The sequence below is a fragment of the Centropristis striata genome, chromosome 4 (assembly GCF_030273125.1).
Source record: "Centropristis striata isolate RG_2023a ecotype Rhode Island chromosome 4, C.striata_1.0, whole genome shotgun sequence".
NCBI classification, from domain to species: Eukaryota; Metazoa; Chordata; class Actinopteri; order Perciformes; family Serranidae; genus Centropristis; species Centropristis striata.
The window spans coordinates 11,353,175-11,372,678 of record NC_081520.1 but is presented as its reverse complement, the minus strand read 5'-3'; the positions used below and the strand labels follow the sequence as shown (position 1 = coordinate 11,372,678).

At 38.0% G+C, this 19,504-nt stretch overlaps 2 protein-coding genes across 2 annotated transcripts; one reads left to right on the top strand and one right to left on the bottom strand.

Moving 5' to 3' along the window:
• Window positions 1–236: 236 nt before the first annotated feature.
• Window positions 237–8,538, top strand: LOC131970442 (multidrug and toxin extrusion protein 1-like). The gene is made up of 17 exons (XM_059331836.1): window positions 237–385; window positions 692–793; window positions 1,674–1,742; window positions 1,834–1,982; window positions 3,824–3,866; window positions 3,988–4,032; window positions 4,164–4,261; window positions 4,357–4,454; window positions 5,123–5,236; window positions 5,324–5,391; window positions 5,527–5,635; window positions 5,744–5,819; window positions 7,138–7,207; window positions 7,317–7,449; window positions 7,537–7,631; window positions 7,729–7,827; window positions 7,942–8,538. Exons 1-17 carry the CDS (start codon window positions 278–280, stop codon window positions 8,233–8,235), a joined length of 1,770 nt encoding a protein of 589 aa, XP_059187819.1. The 5' UTR covers window positions 237–277; the 3' UTR covers window positions 8,236–8,538.
• A 152-nt stretch (window positions 8,539–8,690) lies between these two features.
• slc47a3 (solute carrier family 47 member 3) lies at window positions 8,691–16,161 on the bottom strand. The gene is made up of 17 exons (XM_059331838.1): window positions 15,953–16,161; window positions 15,145–15,246; window positions 14,993–15,061; window positions 14,763–14,911; window positions 14,643–14,685; window positions 14,391–14,435; window positions 12,675–12,772; window positions 12,484–12,581; window positions 11,079–11,192; window positions 10,934–11,001; window positions 10,720–10,828; window positions 10,387–10,462; window positions 9,781–9,850; window positions 9,507–9,639; window positions 9,251–9,345; window positions 9,120–9,162; window positions 8,691–9,037 (listed from the first exon to the last, which is right to left on the bottom strand). Exons 1-17 carry the CDS (start codon window positions 16,082–16,084, stop codon window positions 8,826–8,828), a joined length of 1,656 nt encoding a protein of 551 aa, XP_059187821.1. The 5' UTR covers window positions 16,085–16,161; the 3' UTR covers window positions 8,691–8,825.
• Between the last annotated feature and the right edge of the window lie 3,343 nt (window positions 16,162–19,504).

The window sequence follows — 19,504 nt, the reverse complement described above, 5'->3', positions numbered from 1 at the left end:
ATTGATCAGAACAAAATCGTTTTCCATGTTTAACCACTCAGCATCAATACATCCTGGCTTTCAGGCTACCCAACTAAGTTTTGCTTGTAGGCTCTTTTTTTCTTGTTTTTCAAAATCTGCGTGGTTCCAGCTGGCCTTGGCCTGATTCCAGTGCAGCTGTGACCACAGCAAAGATTTCTGTTCTTTGGGACATCCTGGAGAGCAACTAAGACAAGACCATGAGAGAAAAGACAGACATTCAGCAGAAAGACCTGCACTGGCATCTCGAGCTGCAGACATGGAGGGGTCCAGTGACAAGCTTTTCTGCTGCAGTTGGCTGCGCCGCAGGGTTCCCCTGACCCACAGGGAGGAACTGTACCACATCCTGAGGATGACAGGGCCTCTGGTAAGGATTGACTTTCTCTGTCTGTAAATGACTGTGGATTGGGGCTGTTTTGCTGAAAAGATGATTTATACAACAGAGGATTGATGAGATGTCAGGTAAACAAACTTTCATGTCTGAGACTTAGAAGCAAAAATCAATAGACCTAAAATAGTGTTTGGCAGGTTTCAAGCAGTGCCTGCAACCTGACAAAGTGTTGACAGTGCCAGGATAATAAATTGCAAGTTGTGTTTACTGTTATTTATAATGTATCAACTGTGAGATGGTTTGCTGTATCATCTGCACCATTGTCGATGTTTGTCCTTCCAGCTTCTCTCTCGGATCCTTAATTACCTGCTTCCATTTGTGGTTACGATGTTCTGTGGGCGTCTGGGAAATGAAGTGATGGCTGGATATGGACTAGCTTGTGCTGTAAGTGGTCATCTGTATCTAGAATTAAGAAACACCCAATTCAAATGTTATCAGATAATTTAATGGGCGTTTATCAGCAGTTATCATCACATAGTATGGGCAAGTGGACCTGCTCCGCCTGCTGGTAGGCCAGTAGGTTGTTTTTCAGCCCTTTGAACAGGCAGCTATATCTACATGTTGGTGGCACTCTAGTGGCTGTAATCATTTTTGAATAACACCAAGGTGGAGTGACATTTTGAAGTGTTTAATTGAAGGGGAAGCATGGAAAAAGAAGTATAAAACATAAAAAGTGGCTCTTAGGGTAGATGGGAGCGTAGGGGGATGGGTCAATCAAACCAAGACTTTCACCCAGGAGACCAGGGCTCATGTGAAAACAAAAGACAACAACATTGTTTGAGTTAACTCCAGTTAACATTTGTGCACCTTTTTTTACGTGACCAATGTAGCTCTGTCACTTCCAGTACTCACATGGTCCTCATAACAGCTGCACTTATGCCGTTTACTTGCAATTATTGATTTACTTTTTAAACTTCTTCAGCAGTCTTTTATAATGCCAAACCAGGAGGTTTTTGCCCTGACCTAAGAGAAGTAGTGTTGTAGAGAAATCATGGTGAAACTACAGCCTTTTAATAACTGAATGCGGGCTGATAACAACCATCTTCACCTGCCAGCAGGCGGAGCAGGCTCCTGCTCACCCATTCTTTTCAGAATGATAACCACTGATCACACCCATCCAATCATGTGATAACGTTCGAAATAGGTGCAAGTCTGCCTGATAATTCAATCAATATGTACATTAACTCAGACAAACAGTATACATATTGCTCACATCAGAGTCGTCAAGAGAATGTCATTCAACTGTGTTTCATTTTCATTTCAGACCATTAATATTACCACTGCAGCAACAGGATTTGGTCTGTCATTGGCATGTGATACTTTGGTGTCTCAGGTGTGGAAACCCTTTTGATATGATCACATAAGACATTGGAATTTTTTTTTTGTCCCCTCCATTTTTCTAAAACTTAAATTGTGTCATGCAGACATTTGGTGGTAAGAACCTGCTGCGGGTCGGAGTGATCCTTCAGCGCAGCATCATCATACTGCTGTTGTTCTGTCTGCCCTGCTGGGGGCTGCTCATTAACGCCCAGGCCGTCCTGTTATGCCTGAACCAGCACCCTGAGGTGGCCAGGTAAGAAGGACAGATTAAGATGTGCCAAGGAGTTTGAATTTTGATTTCAAAGGTGGGGTAACACAGTAACAGCAGCGATACATGATTTACGGCCTATACTGCCCTACAAAGTCTAACTGCAGTAACTACAAATTTGATTGAAATTGAGTTATAACTTAAAATGAACTCCTTGATGTCCGTTTTATCTTGTGACAAAGCTTTATTTCAGAGAAATAATTATATAAAAATTGCAGTAACTACAAAATCCAACTCAAAACCAGTAGACTGAAGTAATTACACTTACCACTGTGTGCTTTGGATGTATATACAGATTTAAACATAAAACCAAAGCAGACGCTCATCAGAGCGTAGCCCTGTATTTCTTCATTGTATTGAATAATGAAGACAAGAATAATAGAAATTATATGTTTATTTGATAGGGAAATTATTATCTAGATAGTGATAAAGTTAGAAAAAGTGAGATAAAATTATATTAAGATTAAAATATAGCATTACTTTATGATAATGAGTTTAAAATTCACAAATCTTTGAATAGAGTTGTTAAACACTACTAAATATACTTATAACAAAATCAATTTGAAAATGTTAATTCACTGAAAACGAAATATAAAAGCTGAAAGAAGCCAGCAACATTCTCATTACTGCACTCTGTTTCTGCATTACTATAAGAACCTTTTACAGCAAAACCAGAATGCAGTAACTACATTTTTGGGGTTAAAGGTAAAATTTTTGAGCATAAAAACTACATAATCAATTCATGTAGAAATAAGTGTCATATCACTTACCTACCTATAACCCATTTTGCTGGCCCGTTAAAAAATGTTTTAAAAAAACTTTAAAGCAGTTTTTCTCAGTGTTACTCTATGCGTAGTTACTGCAGTTAGACTTTGTAGGGCAGTATATGTTGGCAGGTGGCTCTCAGACCATTTTGTAATTCACAATGAAAATAAATGTTGTGGCCATTTCTATGGCAAATGTAATTTGTAATACTGTTGCAAGTGGAATGTAGAAATGAGAGTAATAATGTAATTTGACTGCCTGTTAGATTTAGTGTAAAAAGAAATAGAAGAGCCAGAAGCCACTGGACCTTGGAGCAACACAGTCTTTTGACCTACACTTTTATATACTGTATTATTTTAAGTTCATAAGTAAACAGACAAAAGAAGAATTTTGGATTTCAGACTTATATTTTCTCATGTTTGTGTTGAGTGCAAAGAACTTTGAGGTCCTAAGCTAGTGAGTCAGTGTTGCTGCTCTCAAAATAAGTATATTCACAACAGGATTTGATTGTTTCTTTGTTTGTAGAGGACTTATAAAATACCAATTTTTCCGAGTCAAATCTGGAGTTCCAATACTAACAAAAACAAATGAGTTCCTTTTGTTTTATCTTGCAGAAATGCATTATATACGGATACAACATGGATTACAATTACACACAGTGATATGTCAATACAAATATTTTTGACATATTTATATTTTAAATGAATTGAATCATCAATGCCTAATAGCCTCTGGGCTTTGTTAGAATTAAAGTGCTGATACTTGTAACCGCTATGACCTGCTGATGCAATTTTGCTAATTTTTCACAAAATCTTCAAAATCTTGATCAGAGACTTCTTAAAAACAAGAAAAGAGGAGTTATTTGCAATAAATTAATTTCTTGGATTTCAGATGAATAAAAATATTAATGAATGCAGCTTTATCTATTCTCATAAAACAGGAAATCTTCCACACATCCTTGCTTCTGAGTGGCAGTGAGATTGAATGATGTGTGTATTATCTTAAATTTCTAAGTGCTTGTTTGTCTTTAATTTGAACTGAATACAGCGTTTTTATTTCAGAATAGCCCAGCTGTATATTACAAGCTTCCTTCCTGCAGTACCAGTGAGTCATACCTTTTCTGTCACCTTTCAAGGAAATTCAACACTTTTCAGTTATTATTTTTCCGCTCAGTAAGCTGGTAAATAAATGATACTCCCCTTATAGAAATCCTCTCTGTTTGTAGGTAATGTTTCTACAACGTCTCCAGGTGTCTTACCTGCAGAACCAGGTGCATTGTTGTCCAGTTTCTCATTTCATTGTATTTCAGTGTATAGGAATGTTGTAAACCTTATTATATCTATTGTGATTCCTGAGGCGAAGGGAATAAATGGCTTTTTCACATGTGCTTTGTGTACTCAGGGTATAATAGTGCCACAAATGTATGCTGCTGCCATGGCGAACATAGCAAATGTTGTGACAAACTACATCTTTATATACTGGCTGGATCTGGGGGTGAGGTAGGTGTACTAACATGTCATTGTAGCGGTTTCTGAATCTGAATAAATCTATTACACACACTGATACTCAACATGTCTATGTTCATGTCTTACAGCGGATCTGCAGCAGCCAATGCACTGTGTCATTTTTACATCTGCAGTTTTCTGTTTGCTTACATTTGGTGGAAGAAGCTTCATTTAAAAACATGGGGAGGTGAGGGACAATTATATTAATTGTATATTAATATATCGTCACACTGTTAAAATAATCGCCTAAGTCATTTTTTGTCAAAATTGTTTTTTTGCCTAAACCATCTCCTCATGACTCCGGCCACCTATGGTAAAATCGCCTACATCCTCAGTTGATCAGATCATGTGATTTTACCCCTTTAAGATAATGGCCTATGTCAAGTGTGTGACTTAAGCAGATATATTATGCCTAAGTCAAAATAAAATGTCACACAATAAGAGTCACACAAGCCTGTCAGAAACATGACATGACAAGTATCATAAGCATTAATGTCATGTTTATGACACGCTCTTATGTAGACACCTTCAAAATAAAGTGTTACCATATCTTGCTTAAGTCACAAAGGCATGTTCCAAAAATTGCCTAAGTCATTTCTTTCTCTTAAGTTACATAATTTACACACAGTGTTATTACTATGCCAATAGCCATCCTTTGTTACATCCTTTTTGAGTGAAATGATCAATAAATGTCATATGTTACACTTTTGGTGAAGCTTTTTGTGTTTCCTGCAAAACTTGAAAAAATAAGTTAGGCGATTATTTTAACAGGGTGACAATTTAAGATATCTGTGGTATGATCTCCTTCACCATCTTTTCCTCTCCACATAACTGAGTTTCTCTCTCCCCCTGCAGGCTGGTCTGTGGAATCACTGCAGGAGTGGGGCTCCTACATGAAACTGGCCATTCCCAGTACATTTATGAAGTGCTTTGAGTGGTGGGTTTATGAGTTTGGTGGATTCTTTGCAGGTAAAGGAAGTATTAGGTATTCATAATTTTAATTTTAACAAACCAGATACAAACACGTCGTCATGACTTGTTTTTGTCTTTGATCAGGAATGCTGAGTGAAGATGAGCTGGCAGCCCAACATGCTGTGATGATGGTGTCTTTCATAACCTACATGGTACTAACTGAAAGTCAGAATGTTGTATTCTTACTTAAAACATATTTAAACTATATTTTTCATTTTGAGTCACTTTTGAACACTTAGGAACCTACTCTTTTCCATACTCTTTCCAAAAACATCATGAACCCATAGTTCCCTCTTGGTATTCAAGCTGCAGCTTGTGCCCGAGTGGGGAATGCTCTCGGAGCAGGAGACACTGCCAGGGCCATCCTCACCACCAAGATGTCATTGGCTCTTGCAGGTCAGTTATAAACATGTTGTTTTTGCTTTGTTAATAAATCAACACTGGATGTTTGATTTCTTCAACATTTTCTATTGTTTGACAGATTTTACAGCTCCTCTCTTCCAGGTAGCCTTGCAGCTGTTGAAGGTCTTGTGCTTGGTTCTACTAAAACAGTGATCGGCTTCATCTTCACATCTGATGAGTGAGTCATTACAGCTGCCTTCACATTTCAGTTTCAATTGTCATACTCTATGATTGAAGTACTATTGCTTCATCCACCCTGTGTTCTTAAATAACTTTCCGATTCAATAAAACAGCATCCTCAAATATGTTTCAAGGGAAACATATCTTCTCTTACTGATGTCTGCATACGTCCACATAAGGAGTATGTCAGGATGCCAAAGGTCAACATAGGCTTATTTGAGTTTTAAGCATTAATTAATTTATGTTAGATAGTAAGTTCTTTCCAGTTGTGGAATGTAATTAAGTACATTCACACAAGTCATTTTGAGGTACTTGTTCTTTACCTGTGTATTTCCATTTTATTTATTTATTTCACTACATTTTGAGGCAAATATTGTACTTTTTACTCCACTACATTTAGCTGCCAGCTTTCAAGTCAAGATTTAACATAAAACAACAAACTAAATTTTTAGTGATGAGATTTTTTTTTAAAATTAAACCTCATAACAGTAAAGTAACTAATCAAACTGAGCCCTACCTTGATACAATTAAAACGCTGCTTACATAAATGCATCAATAATAATAATAATAATCCAATAATACATTTGGAATATATTTTGATAATTTAAGTACTTCTTGATGCTGATAGTTTTGTACTTTTACTTAAATACATTTTTAAAGCAGGACTTTTAATTGTAGTGGAGTAATTTCACAGTGTGGTATTAGTACCTTTACTTAAGTAAAGGATCTGAATACTTCTTCCACCACTGGTTCTTTCAGTCGGTCTCACTCCTAACTCTTCAGATACTGACCCATCTCATGATCCTTGGCTCCTGATACAGATGCACAAGGCTCCCTTTCGTGTCTGTATGACACGCTCCAGGCTTTCTATTAACTCCAATGTGAACCAATCCATGGCAATATTAGATGCTTAGAGTAATGGGTGCAATATAAAGAGCCACTTTTAGGGTGTGTGCGATTAGTGGTGGATGGGTGATGTTCATGTTAGTTGTTATTTGGAGTCAACCTTGAAACCCTAAAATTAGTCTAGTGGGGTCACACTGTCATGACATGTTCAAAACTAAAAAGCCAAAGTGTCAGTATCTGATGAGCTGAGATGAGAATGCACTAGTCTTATAAGGCCCAAAGGTGCTAATAGAACTAGGGTTACAATGTCATGGCCTTGGTTCTATCTCAAAGGCTCTGCAATCTACTGGAGTCTATACAGTGGGTCAGCAACACTGATCCTGACTGGCTAAAGGTTTGACACTGCAGCCCAACAACTTTTTAATGGCCTAGCTAGCCAGAAAATATGTTAATTATATTCCTCATTTCAGGAAGATCATAGGTCTGGTGTCACACCTGATGAATGCTTACTGTTTCCTTCAGCTCTTTGATGGTCTTGTGGTGAGTCTTTTTCTTGTTAGCATGGCAAATGTATTTGCAATATGGTTTATAACAAGAGAGAGAGATAAATGGAGAGAATTTTATTTGGGATTGTCTCTTTGCACTGCAGTGTGTGTGCACAGGCATCTTCTTGGGCACAGGCAAACAGAAAATACCAGCTGTGGCCAACTTTGTTGGATACTACTGCATAGGACTTTCACTGAGTGTTACTTTAACATTTGTTGCAAAACTGCGAGTTTTGGGTAAGTGACCTTTTATTTTTAATTTCTAAAAAAAAGTTTGTTCCCCAAGTGAAGCCTGCTGTGCACTAATTTGTCATTTCTCCACAGGTTTTTGGCTGGGACTGCTCATTTGTGTTATTATACAATCCACCTTCTACATCATTGTCATCTTTAAGCTGAACTGGGAGAGAATAACAGAGGAGGTATAGAGGCCTCAACAGTTGGACTTACTGAGACAAATTGTGCTTTTAAAGCACTTTGTTGCATGGAAGAAATGTGTTTGTTTGTATTTGTTTGCAGGCTGTAAACCGAGCACAGAAAAACACTCCCCTGACGACATTATTAAGCACAGACGCTGCGGGTAACAACACTGCTGACCAGACAGCAAGTAATGGGAACGTAAGTGGCCTACTTATCTTCTAAACTGCTTTTTTTAATGTTTTGGCTGAGTTGACACTGCTTTTGCTGCATACAACTCAACAAAATACTTATGGCCGATGTCTTTCTCCCAAGTCAGTGGACGGCTACATGTCTGTGAGCACCGAGTGCCACGTTTGGAACACGGAGACACAGGGTGGACATGTGCTCGATCAGCTAAAGGCTGTCCATCTCTCCACCAGCCAGCTGGTCCTCAGACGAGGCCTCGCCATGTTTGCAGCAGTTGCACTTCTGGCTGTGGGAACATGTGTGCACTTCCTTGTGCCCTTGCCAAACCTGCCTTCAGAAGCCAACTTTACTTTGGACTGGATCAATACGACATATACTCCTGATCAAACTGTCTCCACTGTGCTGGTCCCAATAGAATAACCCTGAGATGTTTCATCATTTAATCATTGTTTTTGCTCAATGTCATAAAAACACTCTCTTGGACTCATTATCTTTGACAGAAAGTGACAGATTTAATGAAAAATTAGGTGAATAAATAATAAATAAATACACTATTATTTTTGTTTTAGATTTATTTCTTTGTAGACGATAACATTTTTTATGTTTCCTCTGCTTTTTTGTCATGTCGATCTCTAATGCAAAATGATGAGTCAGATTGACTTTGAGAGCTCGATATAACGACAATGCCTCTGTTTATTGTATTAAATAGGTTGTCAAACTGTCTTTAGTCTGACTAATTCTCTTTGACAGAATGTGGTTGTGAGCCACAGACTGGCAGAATCACTGGAAAATATTGTGACTTAATTACTTGAAAGTAATATTTAGCTTAAGTAGATCAATTCATAGATCAAACACCATTTCACTTTCTATGTACTTTTTGCCCATCTGCACACATGCTTTTCCTCTGCAGGCCCTGCTTTCAGACCTTGCACCGCAAACATCTGCATTATATTGTGCACGGGTTGCCTGAGGTGTTAATCACTGATTATTACAGTAGACTTTGCTCATGTTCATGTAACCAAGTTAATGATTAGCTCGTTCATAATGATTCCAGCAGCCAGGATGAACAGCATGGCAGCCAGAGCCAGGCCCCGACGCAGAACCAGAGTCCTGAAAGGGAGCTCCTGCCCCACTGTTGTTACTGCTGGTTCTGCATCAGCCTCAATCAGGTCTATGGTGTCTGTTCGGCCCTGTAAGTTCTCTGGACCATCTGGTTGGGGGCCTGCACATACAAATGGGATCGTTTTATTTTATTTTTTGTCCCTCTGGCAGTATGAAATGTTTTAGTTGCTGTACAATCTTACTTGTGCCTGTGGAAGTCCCAGACACTCCTGCTCTGATTTGAGCCTGAAAGAAAAGCAATGTGTGAGCATTGATTCATAAAGAAGTAGCCTTAGGCAATCTAAAATTGGAAGAGTTATCTCTGAATACTCACCTCGACTGTAGCGTTCTTCCAGTTCATTCTGATCAGGTAGAAAATCAGGAATGAGCACTGCAGAAACACACAGGTAAACAAGCCTATCCACAGACCTGAAGGAAACAAGAGAGTTTTCATCTTTAGCTTTAAGAGTGGCAAGTTTAGAGATGCCGGTGCTGTGGTGGATCTCTGGGGAGAAAACTTAAAAATTACCAGTTAGGCAATGTGCCAAAAAGAAACAGCTCAAGGCTAGAAAACATGCTGTAAATCTCACCCTTGATTCCTAATTTGGCTGCAAACATCAGTGGCACTCCAATGGGAAAACCAACACCATAATATCCAAAAATGTTACAAACAGCTCCAATTCTCTGTTTACCTGCTCCTCTTATAATCCCTCCACAGGCAGCCTAGTCACGCAAACAGAAAATAAGTGGTTAGACTTGACAGAAATACAAAAACAACAACAACAAAAAACCTGTTTTGTTTTGCAAATGCAATTATGAATTTGTCCTAAGATCTTGTTTAGATGTATTTTCATAGATACTTACTGATATTGCATCTAAAAACATGAATGGAGCATATAAAGTCATAACGTCAGCAACCCTTTCCCTGATTTGTCTGAAAGACAAGAGACTCCAAATTTACAGTGTGAAATGACATAATCATGAGATTTGTGTGTTATATTGAGCACTGTACCACATTATATTACCCTAGTATACAGTAGATGGTTGACCAAAGAGGAATCAGTAAATTGACATTTATTACAGTGATGCTGAGTGTAACATTTACCGAAAGTTAATATATATATTTTTTTTTGGGGGCATTTTGTAGCTTTATTGATAGGAGAGATATTGAGAGTGAAAGGGGGAGACAGAGGGGAAGACATGCGGGAAAGGGCTCCGAGCCGGATTCGAACCCGGGCCGCCCGCTTACGAGGACTGGGATTAACATATCCTTAACAGGATATGTAAGCAAAGTTCATTGTTTTCAGTGTTGAATGACGTCATGATAAAAGGTTGTTTGAAAAGCCTGTTAGCTCCCCCAGACTTGACAATGAATCTTTGTGTGTTAAAAAAAATTCACCCTGTGTTTGGTACAAATATTAAAAACTACAGTTGCGTTTTTAAGAAAAAAAAAACACATGATATACTCACTCATCATATGAAAAAATATAAGAGATGTGGTTCTTCAGGCCGCCAATGAGAGCTGCCAAACATATTGAGACTGACGCTGTGGCAAAGAGTAACAAAATGAGTTTTCCACAGGTTGCATCATTAACAATAACACACAAAGGACAACCACGGTCTGTTACTATTGGCCAATGAGTAGCCTTGCTGAAGCAGGTTTAGAACTTTTTGGTTTGTTAAGCTCAAAGCTAGTCCTGTACATTCCTTGAGCAAAATTACACTTATGTAACAGTTATTCTCGTGTTATCTTAGCTTAGATAAATGTCATCTTTATAAGATAGTGTTTCGCAGTATACTGACCTGCACAAAACATTGAAAGTTTGGCAGACAGCTTTGCCTGCTCTGTGTCTCCGCCTCCCAACGCATTCCCAACTCTTACATTGCCGGCTATAGCGAAACCCAGAGGGAACTGATAACAAAAATACTGTATCAACATGCTGGAACATGAACAAATAATGATGTTCACACAATAACAACTTCATGCATATTGAGTATTTAGTTGAGGAAAGATTACCATGTATGCAATATTTGCCAGTTCGTAAACCACCGACTGAGCTCCAAGCTCCACCTCACTTATGAGACCTGTCAACGGCAAACACCAGTAAGATTTCAGATCAACTTTAGCTCACAGAAATGGTCAGAAGGCACAAAGACATTACCTGCCAGGAAACTTCCAATCTCATACGTCCACCACTCGACACACAGCATGACCATGCTGGGGATAGCCAAGCGGATGTATGGTCCCCAGTCCTGCAGGCACTCTTTAGACCAGCCTGACAGAATCAATTATTAATAAATCATTCATCACTCATTTAATTCATCAGTCCGTCTGTTCATCTAGAACACACATTTAAATTTACTTTCAACAGATAATGTAAATAAGCTTAATTTTTTTAAAGAACATCTAAAGAAGATAAAGTAGGCTCCTCTCTATAAAAATGCTAATATATAAAATAAAACAAAAGAATAAAAACATTTTAAAGGGACTTTGCTCAGAACATTGTACGCAGAATAGATGGGGATTAAACGGACATTCACAAAGACAAAAGGTTGCATTGTGAACAGAATTGCTTACATACTTGCTGAGGTCCAGTAACAAGAGAATTCGTGTTACTGGACCGTACAGAACGACCAGATTTGCTGGATGTAAATAACAAACATGGCAACACTCCAGGAAGTCAGGAAGTTGCTATATTGTTCATTCTGATATCGGCAGAAAAAGTGACAGCAGCATGTTAATATAATGCCTAAGGCGCTTAAATTAAGCATGTTGTGACAACGATGAGTACTACTTAAGAAGTTTTTACTTGGTTATGAAACAGTCTAAATTTAAAACTATTGACTCTATATGACTGATGTTAGCAATCAGTGAAAAGATTATTCTTAATGTCATCATGTCTAATTCCCTACAGAATCTGATGAAATGCTTTATTGCACGCATCGGAAAGAGCACACTTTCCCCGAGAAAGTTTGGCAGAGAGTAGTACATTATCCAGGTAAAAGAACCTTGGCCGATTATTAAATAAATTGGTTGGATTAAAAGGATTCAAAATCGGCCCAGACAGGTATGTAACATGTTTATTTTATGAACTACAGAATATTGGTGCTCGTAGAAACACTGCCACTTTTGTCCACAGGGGTCGCCAAAATCAACATAAAATGTCCATGTCACTGTATGTTCTAGATATTACAGACATATTTCTGACGAAAATAGAAATTTTCACGTTAAACTGTAACAAGATGTGTCGGTGTTGCTCTTTGTAAGAGAATGTATTGCACACACAGCCTTGAATGAATAGTAGAAGAAGATGGGTGTTTCTTAAAATGCAGTTAACACAATTAGCTAGATATATAGTCTTAGGGCACTACATGTGGACTTATAATACTTATGCATTCATTAAAATACTACTTTGTTTAATCTCTTCAAACATTCAGTCTCTCCTGAGCTTCAGCTTCATTAAACTGTCAAGCCAATTCATTACTGTAATATATCATTAACACCTGCTTGAGTTATTGGAGTGTTGGAGCCTCTGATTTAATGACTAATGCAAATGTTGTCCTCACCTCCCCAGGTGGCCTTATGAAGACCCTTCCAGATGATATAAGCATAGAGAATTGCAGCCAAGGAGAACTGGGAAATAGTGTTGGCAACAGCTGAACCTCTGTGAAGAATATTTTGTCGTTTATTATTAATTATTGGTTACGTGATGCAAGTGTTAATGATGTTACTGAAAGAATCAGTAGGCAATACTCACGCCACTCCCAGATTTAATGCGTAAAGGAAGACGTAGTTGATGAGAGCGTTCAGTAGATTGACCACAACACCTGTGAACACCTGCGGCCATATGATGCCCTGCAGAAAAAGACCCAAATATTATTCTTATTACATACAGGCCAAGTGAAAGATGATTACAGATACACATTTATTCTCTAAATTGTAATGCTATTTATCAACCTTGAATGTTTTGGTAGGAATTGCTTAAGGTATAACATGTAGAGATGTCTGCATTTCTGCTGCTGCAATAGTTTTTAGCTGTGTTTCCTTTGGGGGAAAGAGTGGCCACCGGGAAAGTCTCAGGCTGTGGCCTCTTAAATGTCCACTCACTCAGTGTGTCTCCATTACAAAAAGGCCCCCAGAGAGATTTACGAGACACCGGAGGTGACGTATGATTTTCGATCGTCACTTAATCGCTTAGCGTCAGTTTCGACCGTGATCCGTGTTCACATACGCGACGGATTAAACACAGGAGATGCAACTGTGGCCGCTGTCACTAACTGTGCACAACATCAGCAGCTGATCATAAACAAAGCAGCATGGCTAATTATGCACAGCATCTCCGCTGATCATAAACACCGTGATCGTGAATTAATTCGTTAATAGTGATGTTAGTGTCCGGTGCTTGTTGTAAGCAAACAGAGATCACGAAGTCAACACCTCCTTCAGCAGCAGCACATACACACTGTACTGCTACAGAGCTAACTGTTAACCCCTCTGGCTCTGTGACTGCAGTTGGGAGAGACTGCTGTAGGAGGACTGTGCTGCTTCGACTCGTTCTTACTCTTCTTAACGAGCCGCCGCTCCTGCAGCTTGTTAAGAAGAGAAGATGGAGTCTCCAAAAGTCTCCAATAACACCAGAAAAAGTCGCTGGATTTGTTGCCAGTTGCTTTTTTGAAAAAATAGTCGCTAAGGGGCACTGAAAAGTCACTAAATATAGCAACAAAATTGCTAAGTTGGCAACAGTGCTTCGCCGGCTTTTACAAATGGCTCGTGTTGTTGTGGCGTCGAGTACTATGTCACATCCTTCTTAGCGTTCTATCCAATCAGCAACCAGGCTTTTTTCAGGGGAGAAAAATGTCCCTGCTTTTCAACAGGGCCGAAAAAAGTCCTGTCAAAAGACAGCTCCGGACTGCTCATATTCAAATTAGGGGCATTTCGGCGAATGAGACCTGCCTCATTCCGGGTATTTGGTTGTAGTGGAAACACCCTTTTTTGAAATGTATATTTCTGGCACTTTGACCACCTCATGTGAAGAGCCATACAGTCCCATTTCATTTGACAGAAGGCCGACATCTCTACAGATGATATATCCAACACTCAGAAACAGTTGGCAAAGTACTCAAAACTGTTACAAAGTAAAATTGTGGCTGAGGTCGAATTCATACAGGGAGAGCTTTGCTTAATCTGTGTGTCACTTCAGCACAGGTGGTGCCTTCTTGGTAACCAAAGCCGTTTGAAGGTCGACAAAGTTTTCTGTTCATCCCTCCCTTGTCCTCCTCCTGATCTAACAACAGGTGAGAGAGGTTTGTTTCTTCTGTAGCAGAGCAGAGCTTTGTAGCTCCAGTGTTACAGCTTGTGCCCACTTTTTAGCAGTCCAATCAAAAGCTAAAGATTTGATTTAAATCCCTATAGTAACTGTAACTCAAAAAAAATACACATTATATCTTTAATGCTGAATAATATTGGACCTTACCTGGTTTTGTAGATATCTTGTTTCCAAAGAATACATGAATGTAGCCTAGACAGGACAAGGAGAAAAAATACAATCCCTGAATTGCATATATTTGGACACAACAGACCTCAATATACCATTTTTTAAAACTTCCTTCTCCCTATCCCAACAGCACTGGGCAAGAGTGTAGAGAGTGATCTCCACACAGGAAACATCAGGGGCTTTATTGTTGAAGAAAGGTGAGTTTCACAGTGAGAGGTTTGAAATACTCACAGGAAGTGCTGGCATGAAGATCATCACATACAGCTGAGACACCCTAGAGAGAGATTTTCGTTTTAACAATAGATGAATAAATAATGCAAAAGAAGCCACATGAGTTCTGACACTGTTTACCTGGCCACCTCTGGCTCCTGTCTGACAGCCAGCAGAATGGCTTCTGTGTTAATGAGGATCGCCCAACAGGGGAAACACGCCAGTAACAAAATGAGGATCGCTCGCTGCAGAATGACCCCAACTTTCATGAGGTTACCGCCCCCAAAGGTCTGAAAACAGAGAGAACTTTGATTTGTTGTCAATACTTGTCAAACCTGATGAAACATAGTGGAAACATGATAGCCGCATACCTGAGAAATCAGAGTGTCACATGCTGAAGCCAAACCAGATCCAATAGATATACCTGTGATATTAATAACCTGAGGATAAAACACAAACTCTGTTGCTTTATTGGTATATATTTCACAGTATTAACTTTAGTATCCTGTAGTACTGTACTTACTGCGATGGCCAAAGCCACTCCTGCCAGCTCTGTCTTCCCCAGATGGCCACAGAAGATAGTACTGACAAGGCTCACTGCAAACGACATAAACGCCGCCATAGTCTGATGAGAAAAAACTTAATTAAAAAAGAGTAGCTGGGACAACTAAAATATATTGATTATTATAGTAACCCTCAGTGGTGGAGTGTATTTCAGTTAATCAAGTGCTGTAATTATGTACAAGTTTGATGCACCAATTTATTCATTTTTTAAATTATTTTGATTCATAAACTGGGCCACAATCTGACAAGAAAAATCAAAATAAATGAAAAGTAACTTGGGGAATTTAAATGTGTGATAAACTTATAATTTACCTTCTATTCTACTACAACTAAGAGGCAAACACTGTCATTTTACTCCACTACATTTACTGGAAAACATATATTTAACTTTATTTATTATTCCATAATATAATCAACCAATCAATTGATGTATTATTATTATTATTATTATAGATTAAGTCCAGCAGTCTATAAAATGTATGATATTAGCTCCAACTTGAACATTAAAGTGTGTCTAATACAACAGTAAGTATCATCCAGACACATAATAAACATTATTGATGATAACTTTTGTACTTTAAGTGCTATTGTTACTTCCATTACTGGTAACCAGTAATAAGAGATGTGGGCATAGTTCTTCTACTTGAACCTGAGCTGTACAATAAATTATTCAATCGAATTCCATCCAATTTATTAATTTATTTAGATCATTTTATAGGTCAGCAATGATTGGACACTGACAGCAGATCTAAATACAGCATACTCACCACTGGGAAGGACAATTTAGACAACTCTTTGATTTCTGCCTTGAAACCAACAGGGACCAACATGCTGATCCTCTTTAATACGAAACATTCCCTCCATGAAGAAAGAGGTGAGCTCTGTGTGCTGCTCTCCATGACTCCGTACAGTTCAGATCTATTCACCGCTCTGTGTTGCTGTCCCGGCTGTGTAAAGTGTGTAATGATGAAATCTGATGTCAACTCTGCTTTTAAAAGAGGCACGTGAAAGTCAGCGCTTCCGGTGAGTCAGCTGGCGGGGAAAGGTCACGGGCATGGAAAACGCGGACTTAAAACACGTGATCTCAAACTCCGAGCTAGAAATCTATGTAATTCACCCATAGACTGTATAAAATAAAAACCCCACACAACGATCAACGCTGGATTCTTGTCATTCAATAATCCCTGTAATCCTGAGACGTTGTTGTTCCTGCTGTGTCCTACCAACAGATGGAGCCATTTCTCAACAATATATTCAAACTGATCAGACTGCAGCTCCACATAAAAAAAAGGTGTCATTTCAAAGTGTGTTCTTACACTGAAAAAAAATGGAGTGACATTTACTTCACTTAACTTCCTTTACTTGATGTTTTTTGTGGATGCAAAGCGTTTATTTCTGACAATATGCACAAAAAGCAGCCCAAACAGACGCAGGATAGGAGAGGCTGCCATCATGCTTAAAGAAACTATATCTCAGCCCTAAACCATATGTGCCCACATCATTACAAATATGGAAGATGTTTTATACTGTTGAGGAGGAAAAAGGACGGAGAAATCGAAACTTTAATTTCAACTTTCCAAGGAGTTTTTAACTCATGAAACAGTTCTTATTTCAACTGATCTCTATGTGACCTGTATGTGTACACTTTCCCGGACACAGTTTGACAGTGAGTAAACACTTTAAACATGCTTGGGTGAAAACTTAAGTTAACCTTGGTCAATCACTTACAGGACTGCTGGATTTGAATTTTGAAAAGGATCAAAAATGAAAGAAGAGGTGAGCTGTGTGTGCTGTTCACCATGACTCAGTACAGTTCAGCTCTATTCACCGCTCTGTGTTGCTGTTAGGGCTCCTTCAGCTCAGCCCAGGATGTCTGTCAGTGTGTGTAGTGATGAAAGCTGCTGTAAACTCTGCTTTTATAAAGGACACATGACAGTCAGCGCTTCCTGTGGGTCAGCCGGCGATTTAAAGGTCACACTTGAAGGAATTCACAGTCTCAAATGTGGTTTCTCTGAAAAGTCTGGGCTTGAACCTGGACAAAATTGTATTAGCTTTCATTTTTTGCCCAGACGGTCCTTTGGACAACACATCTGTAATGCAGTATAAACACACTTATAAAGCATTGTGGCCTTCTTAAAGCACTGTTTAATTATAGTTTTAAGCACTCATTATCCACTCATATCCATAATGCTGTATAGCAATGACCATAACACTTTATAAAGCGTCTTATCATGCCTTATGAAATCAGTAATGATTATTACGCAATACATAATTGCATGAAAATTGAATGAACCTATTTTGAGAGCATGCTTTTTTTATTCTTACAGACTTTTAAAAATCACATTGAAAAAGAGCAAAATCATAGCTTTGTGTCTTTCCTTTTTTCATTTGAAATGTGTCCTTAGAGATCTATTCTGCCCTACAAAGTCTAACCACAGTAACTACGCAAAGAGTAAAACTGTGAAAAACTGCTTCTAAGTTTTTTTAACGTTTTTTAACTGGGCAGCCAAATGGGTTATAGGTAGGTAAGTGATATGACACTCATTTCTAAATGTATTGATGATGTCAAAAATGTAGTTAGTGCACTCTGGTTTTGCAATAAAAAGGTTATAATAGTAATGTTGTCTTTTTCAGCTTTTATATTTTGTTTTCAGTGAAAAAACATTTTGAAATTGATTTTTTTTATAAATACATTTCAAAGTGTTTAATAGCTCTGTTCAAAGATTTGTGTATTTTGGACTTAATATTATAGAATAATATAATTTTATCTACATTTTTTACTTAATCACTATCTAGATAATAATTCCCCTATCAAATAAAATTATAATTTCTATTATTCTTGTCTTCTCTATTCAACACAATGAAGAAATACAATGCTAGACTGTCTGCTTTGGTTTTGTTTTTTTGAGTTTACTTACTATAACAGACATCAAGGAGTTCAATTTAAGTTATAACTCAATTTCAACCAAAAAGTAGTTACTGCACTTAGGCTTTGTAGGGCAGTTTTCATCATCAATTAATTGTTATCACACTGGTATAATGTGGATTCTTGTCATTTAACAATGAATCCCTGTAGTGTTGTTAGTGCTGTGTTCTACCAACAGAGGGAGCCATTTCTCAACAACACCTGCACACTGATCAGACTGCAGCTCCAAACAGAAAGTGTCAGTGTATTTAAAATAAAATAACAAGAACTATTACACAATAAAAACCTTTATACTAAAGAGATGGTTTAGTCTACACTAAAAGATGTAATTTACCTCTAAATTTCCTCAAATTCTTCTTAAATTGTTATTATTATTTATTAATAATTCATCATTAATCATAGCTATAATTACTTATATTTAAGATCAAGATCCATACAATGACCCCTACCTGAAATTGTACTTAATTCAAGTACAAAATATTTTTTATTTTGATTAAAGAACTATTCAGATAATTTTAGCCAAGTGCAAGTCTCTTAATCTATCTAAGATTAATGTCATTTTAAATTCCTGCCTTCCTGTGTTTTCAATTAAATTAAAACATTCAGAAATTAAGGGATTGTTTAAGGTGGTTGTGAAAAATACTCCCAAATCTGTTTTATTTAAATCAATTTTGGTCTTTGGAATGCCCATTATCTAATTTGGGAAGGTTCAGAATTAAGGGAAGATCACTGTAGCATAAGTGTCAACCAAATGAATAAACGTAAATGTAACATTGTATCTTTAAGATATCAGAAGTCTCAGAAAAAATAAGTGAAAGTCCAAATCTTTATCTAAAAACCTATTAATTAAGGAAACAAAGTACATTAAAATTATTTTTTCCACACAGGTGTAATCCTAATTACAAATACTGAAACTTTACCATGACGTCATGTGGTGGCGGGAAACAGCTGTCATTTTTTCTGGCCACCAGGGCATGAAAACAATCACAAAGATCCCTTTTGCAACAGGCTTTAAGAGGAAAACATGGTTGATTTGTTTGTTACATCAAACGGTCTCAGCGCCAGGTAATTTGGTCCTGTAGGTCTGAAGGGAAACATCACATCAGGACACTTTGGGATGGAGGCACATGCTCGTTGGTCAACAAGATGTGCTTTGTTTTGTCATACAAGAGAAAAACAGATAGGAAACTTTGAAACCGCAGACTGTAAATGTCAATTGGAGGCTCAATTGAGCAGGCAGTTTCATCAAAACAGTCTATGGAGAACTTCAGAGAGGGACACAATAGTAGGGTTGCACTGCTTTAGCCTCTTATTACACCCAAAATGTCCTTTTTGAGAGTGAAGCCGTGCGGAGAACACATGAACTGTGGTCCAACAGTCTGATGAGTCATCC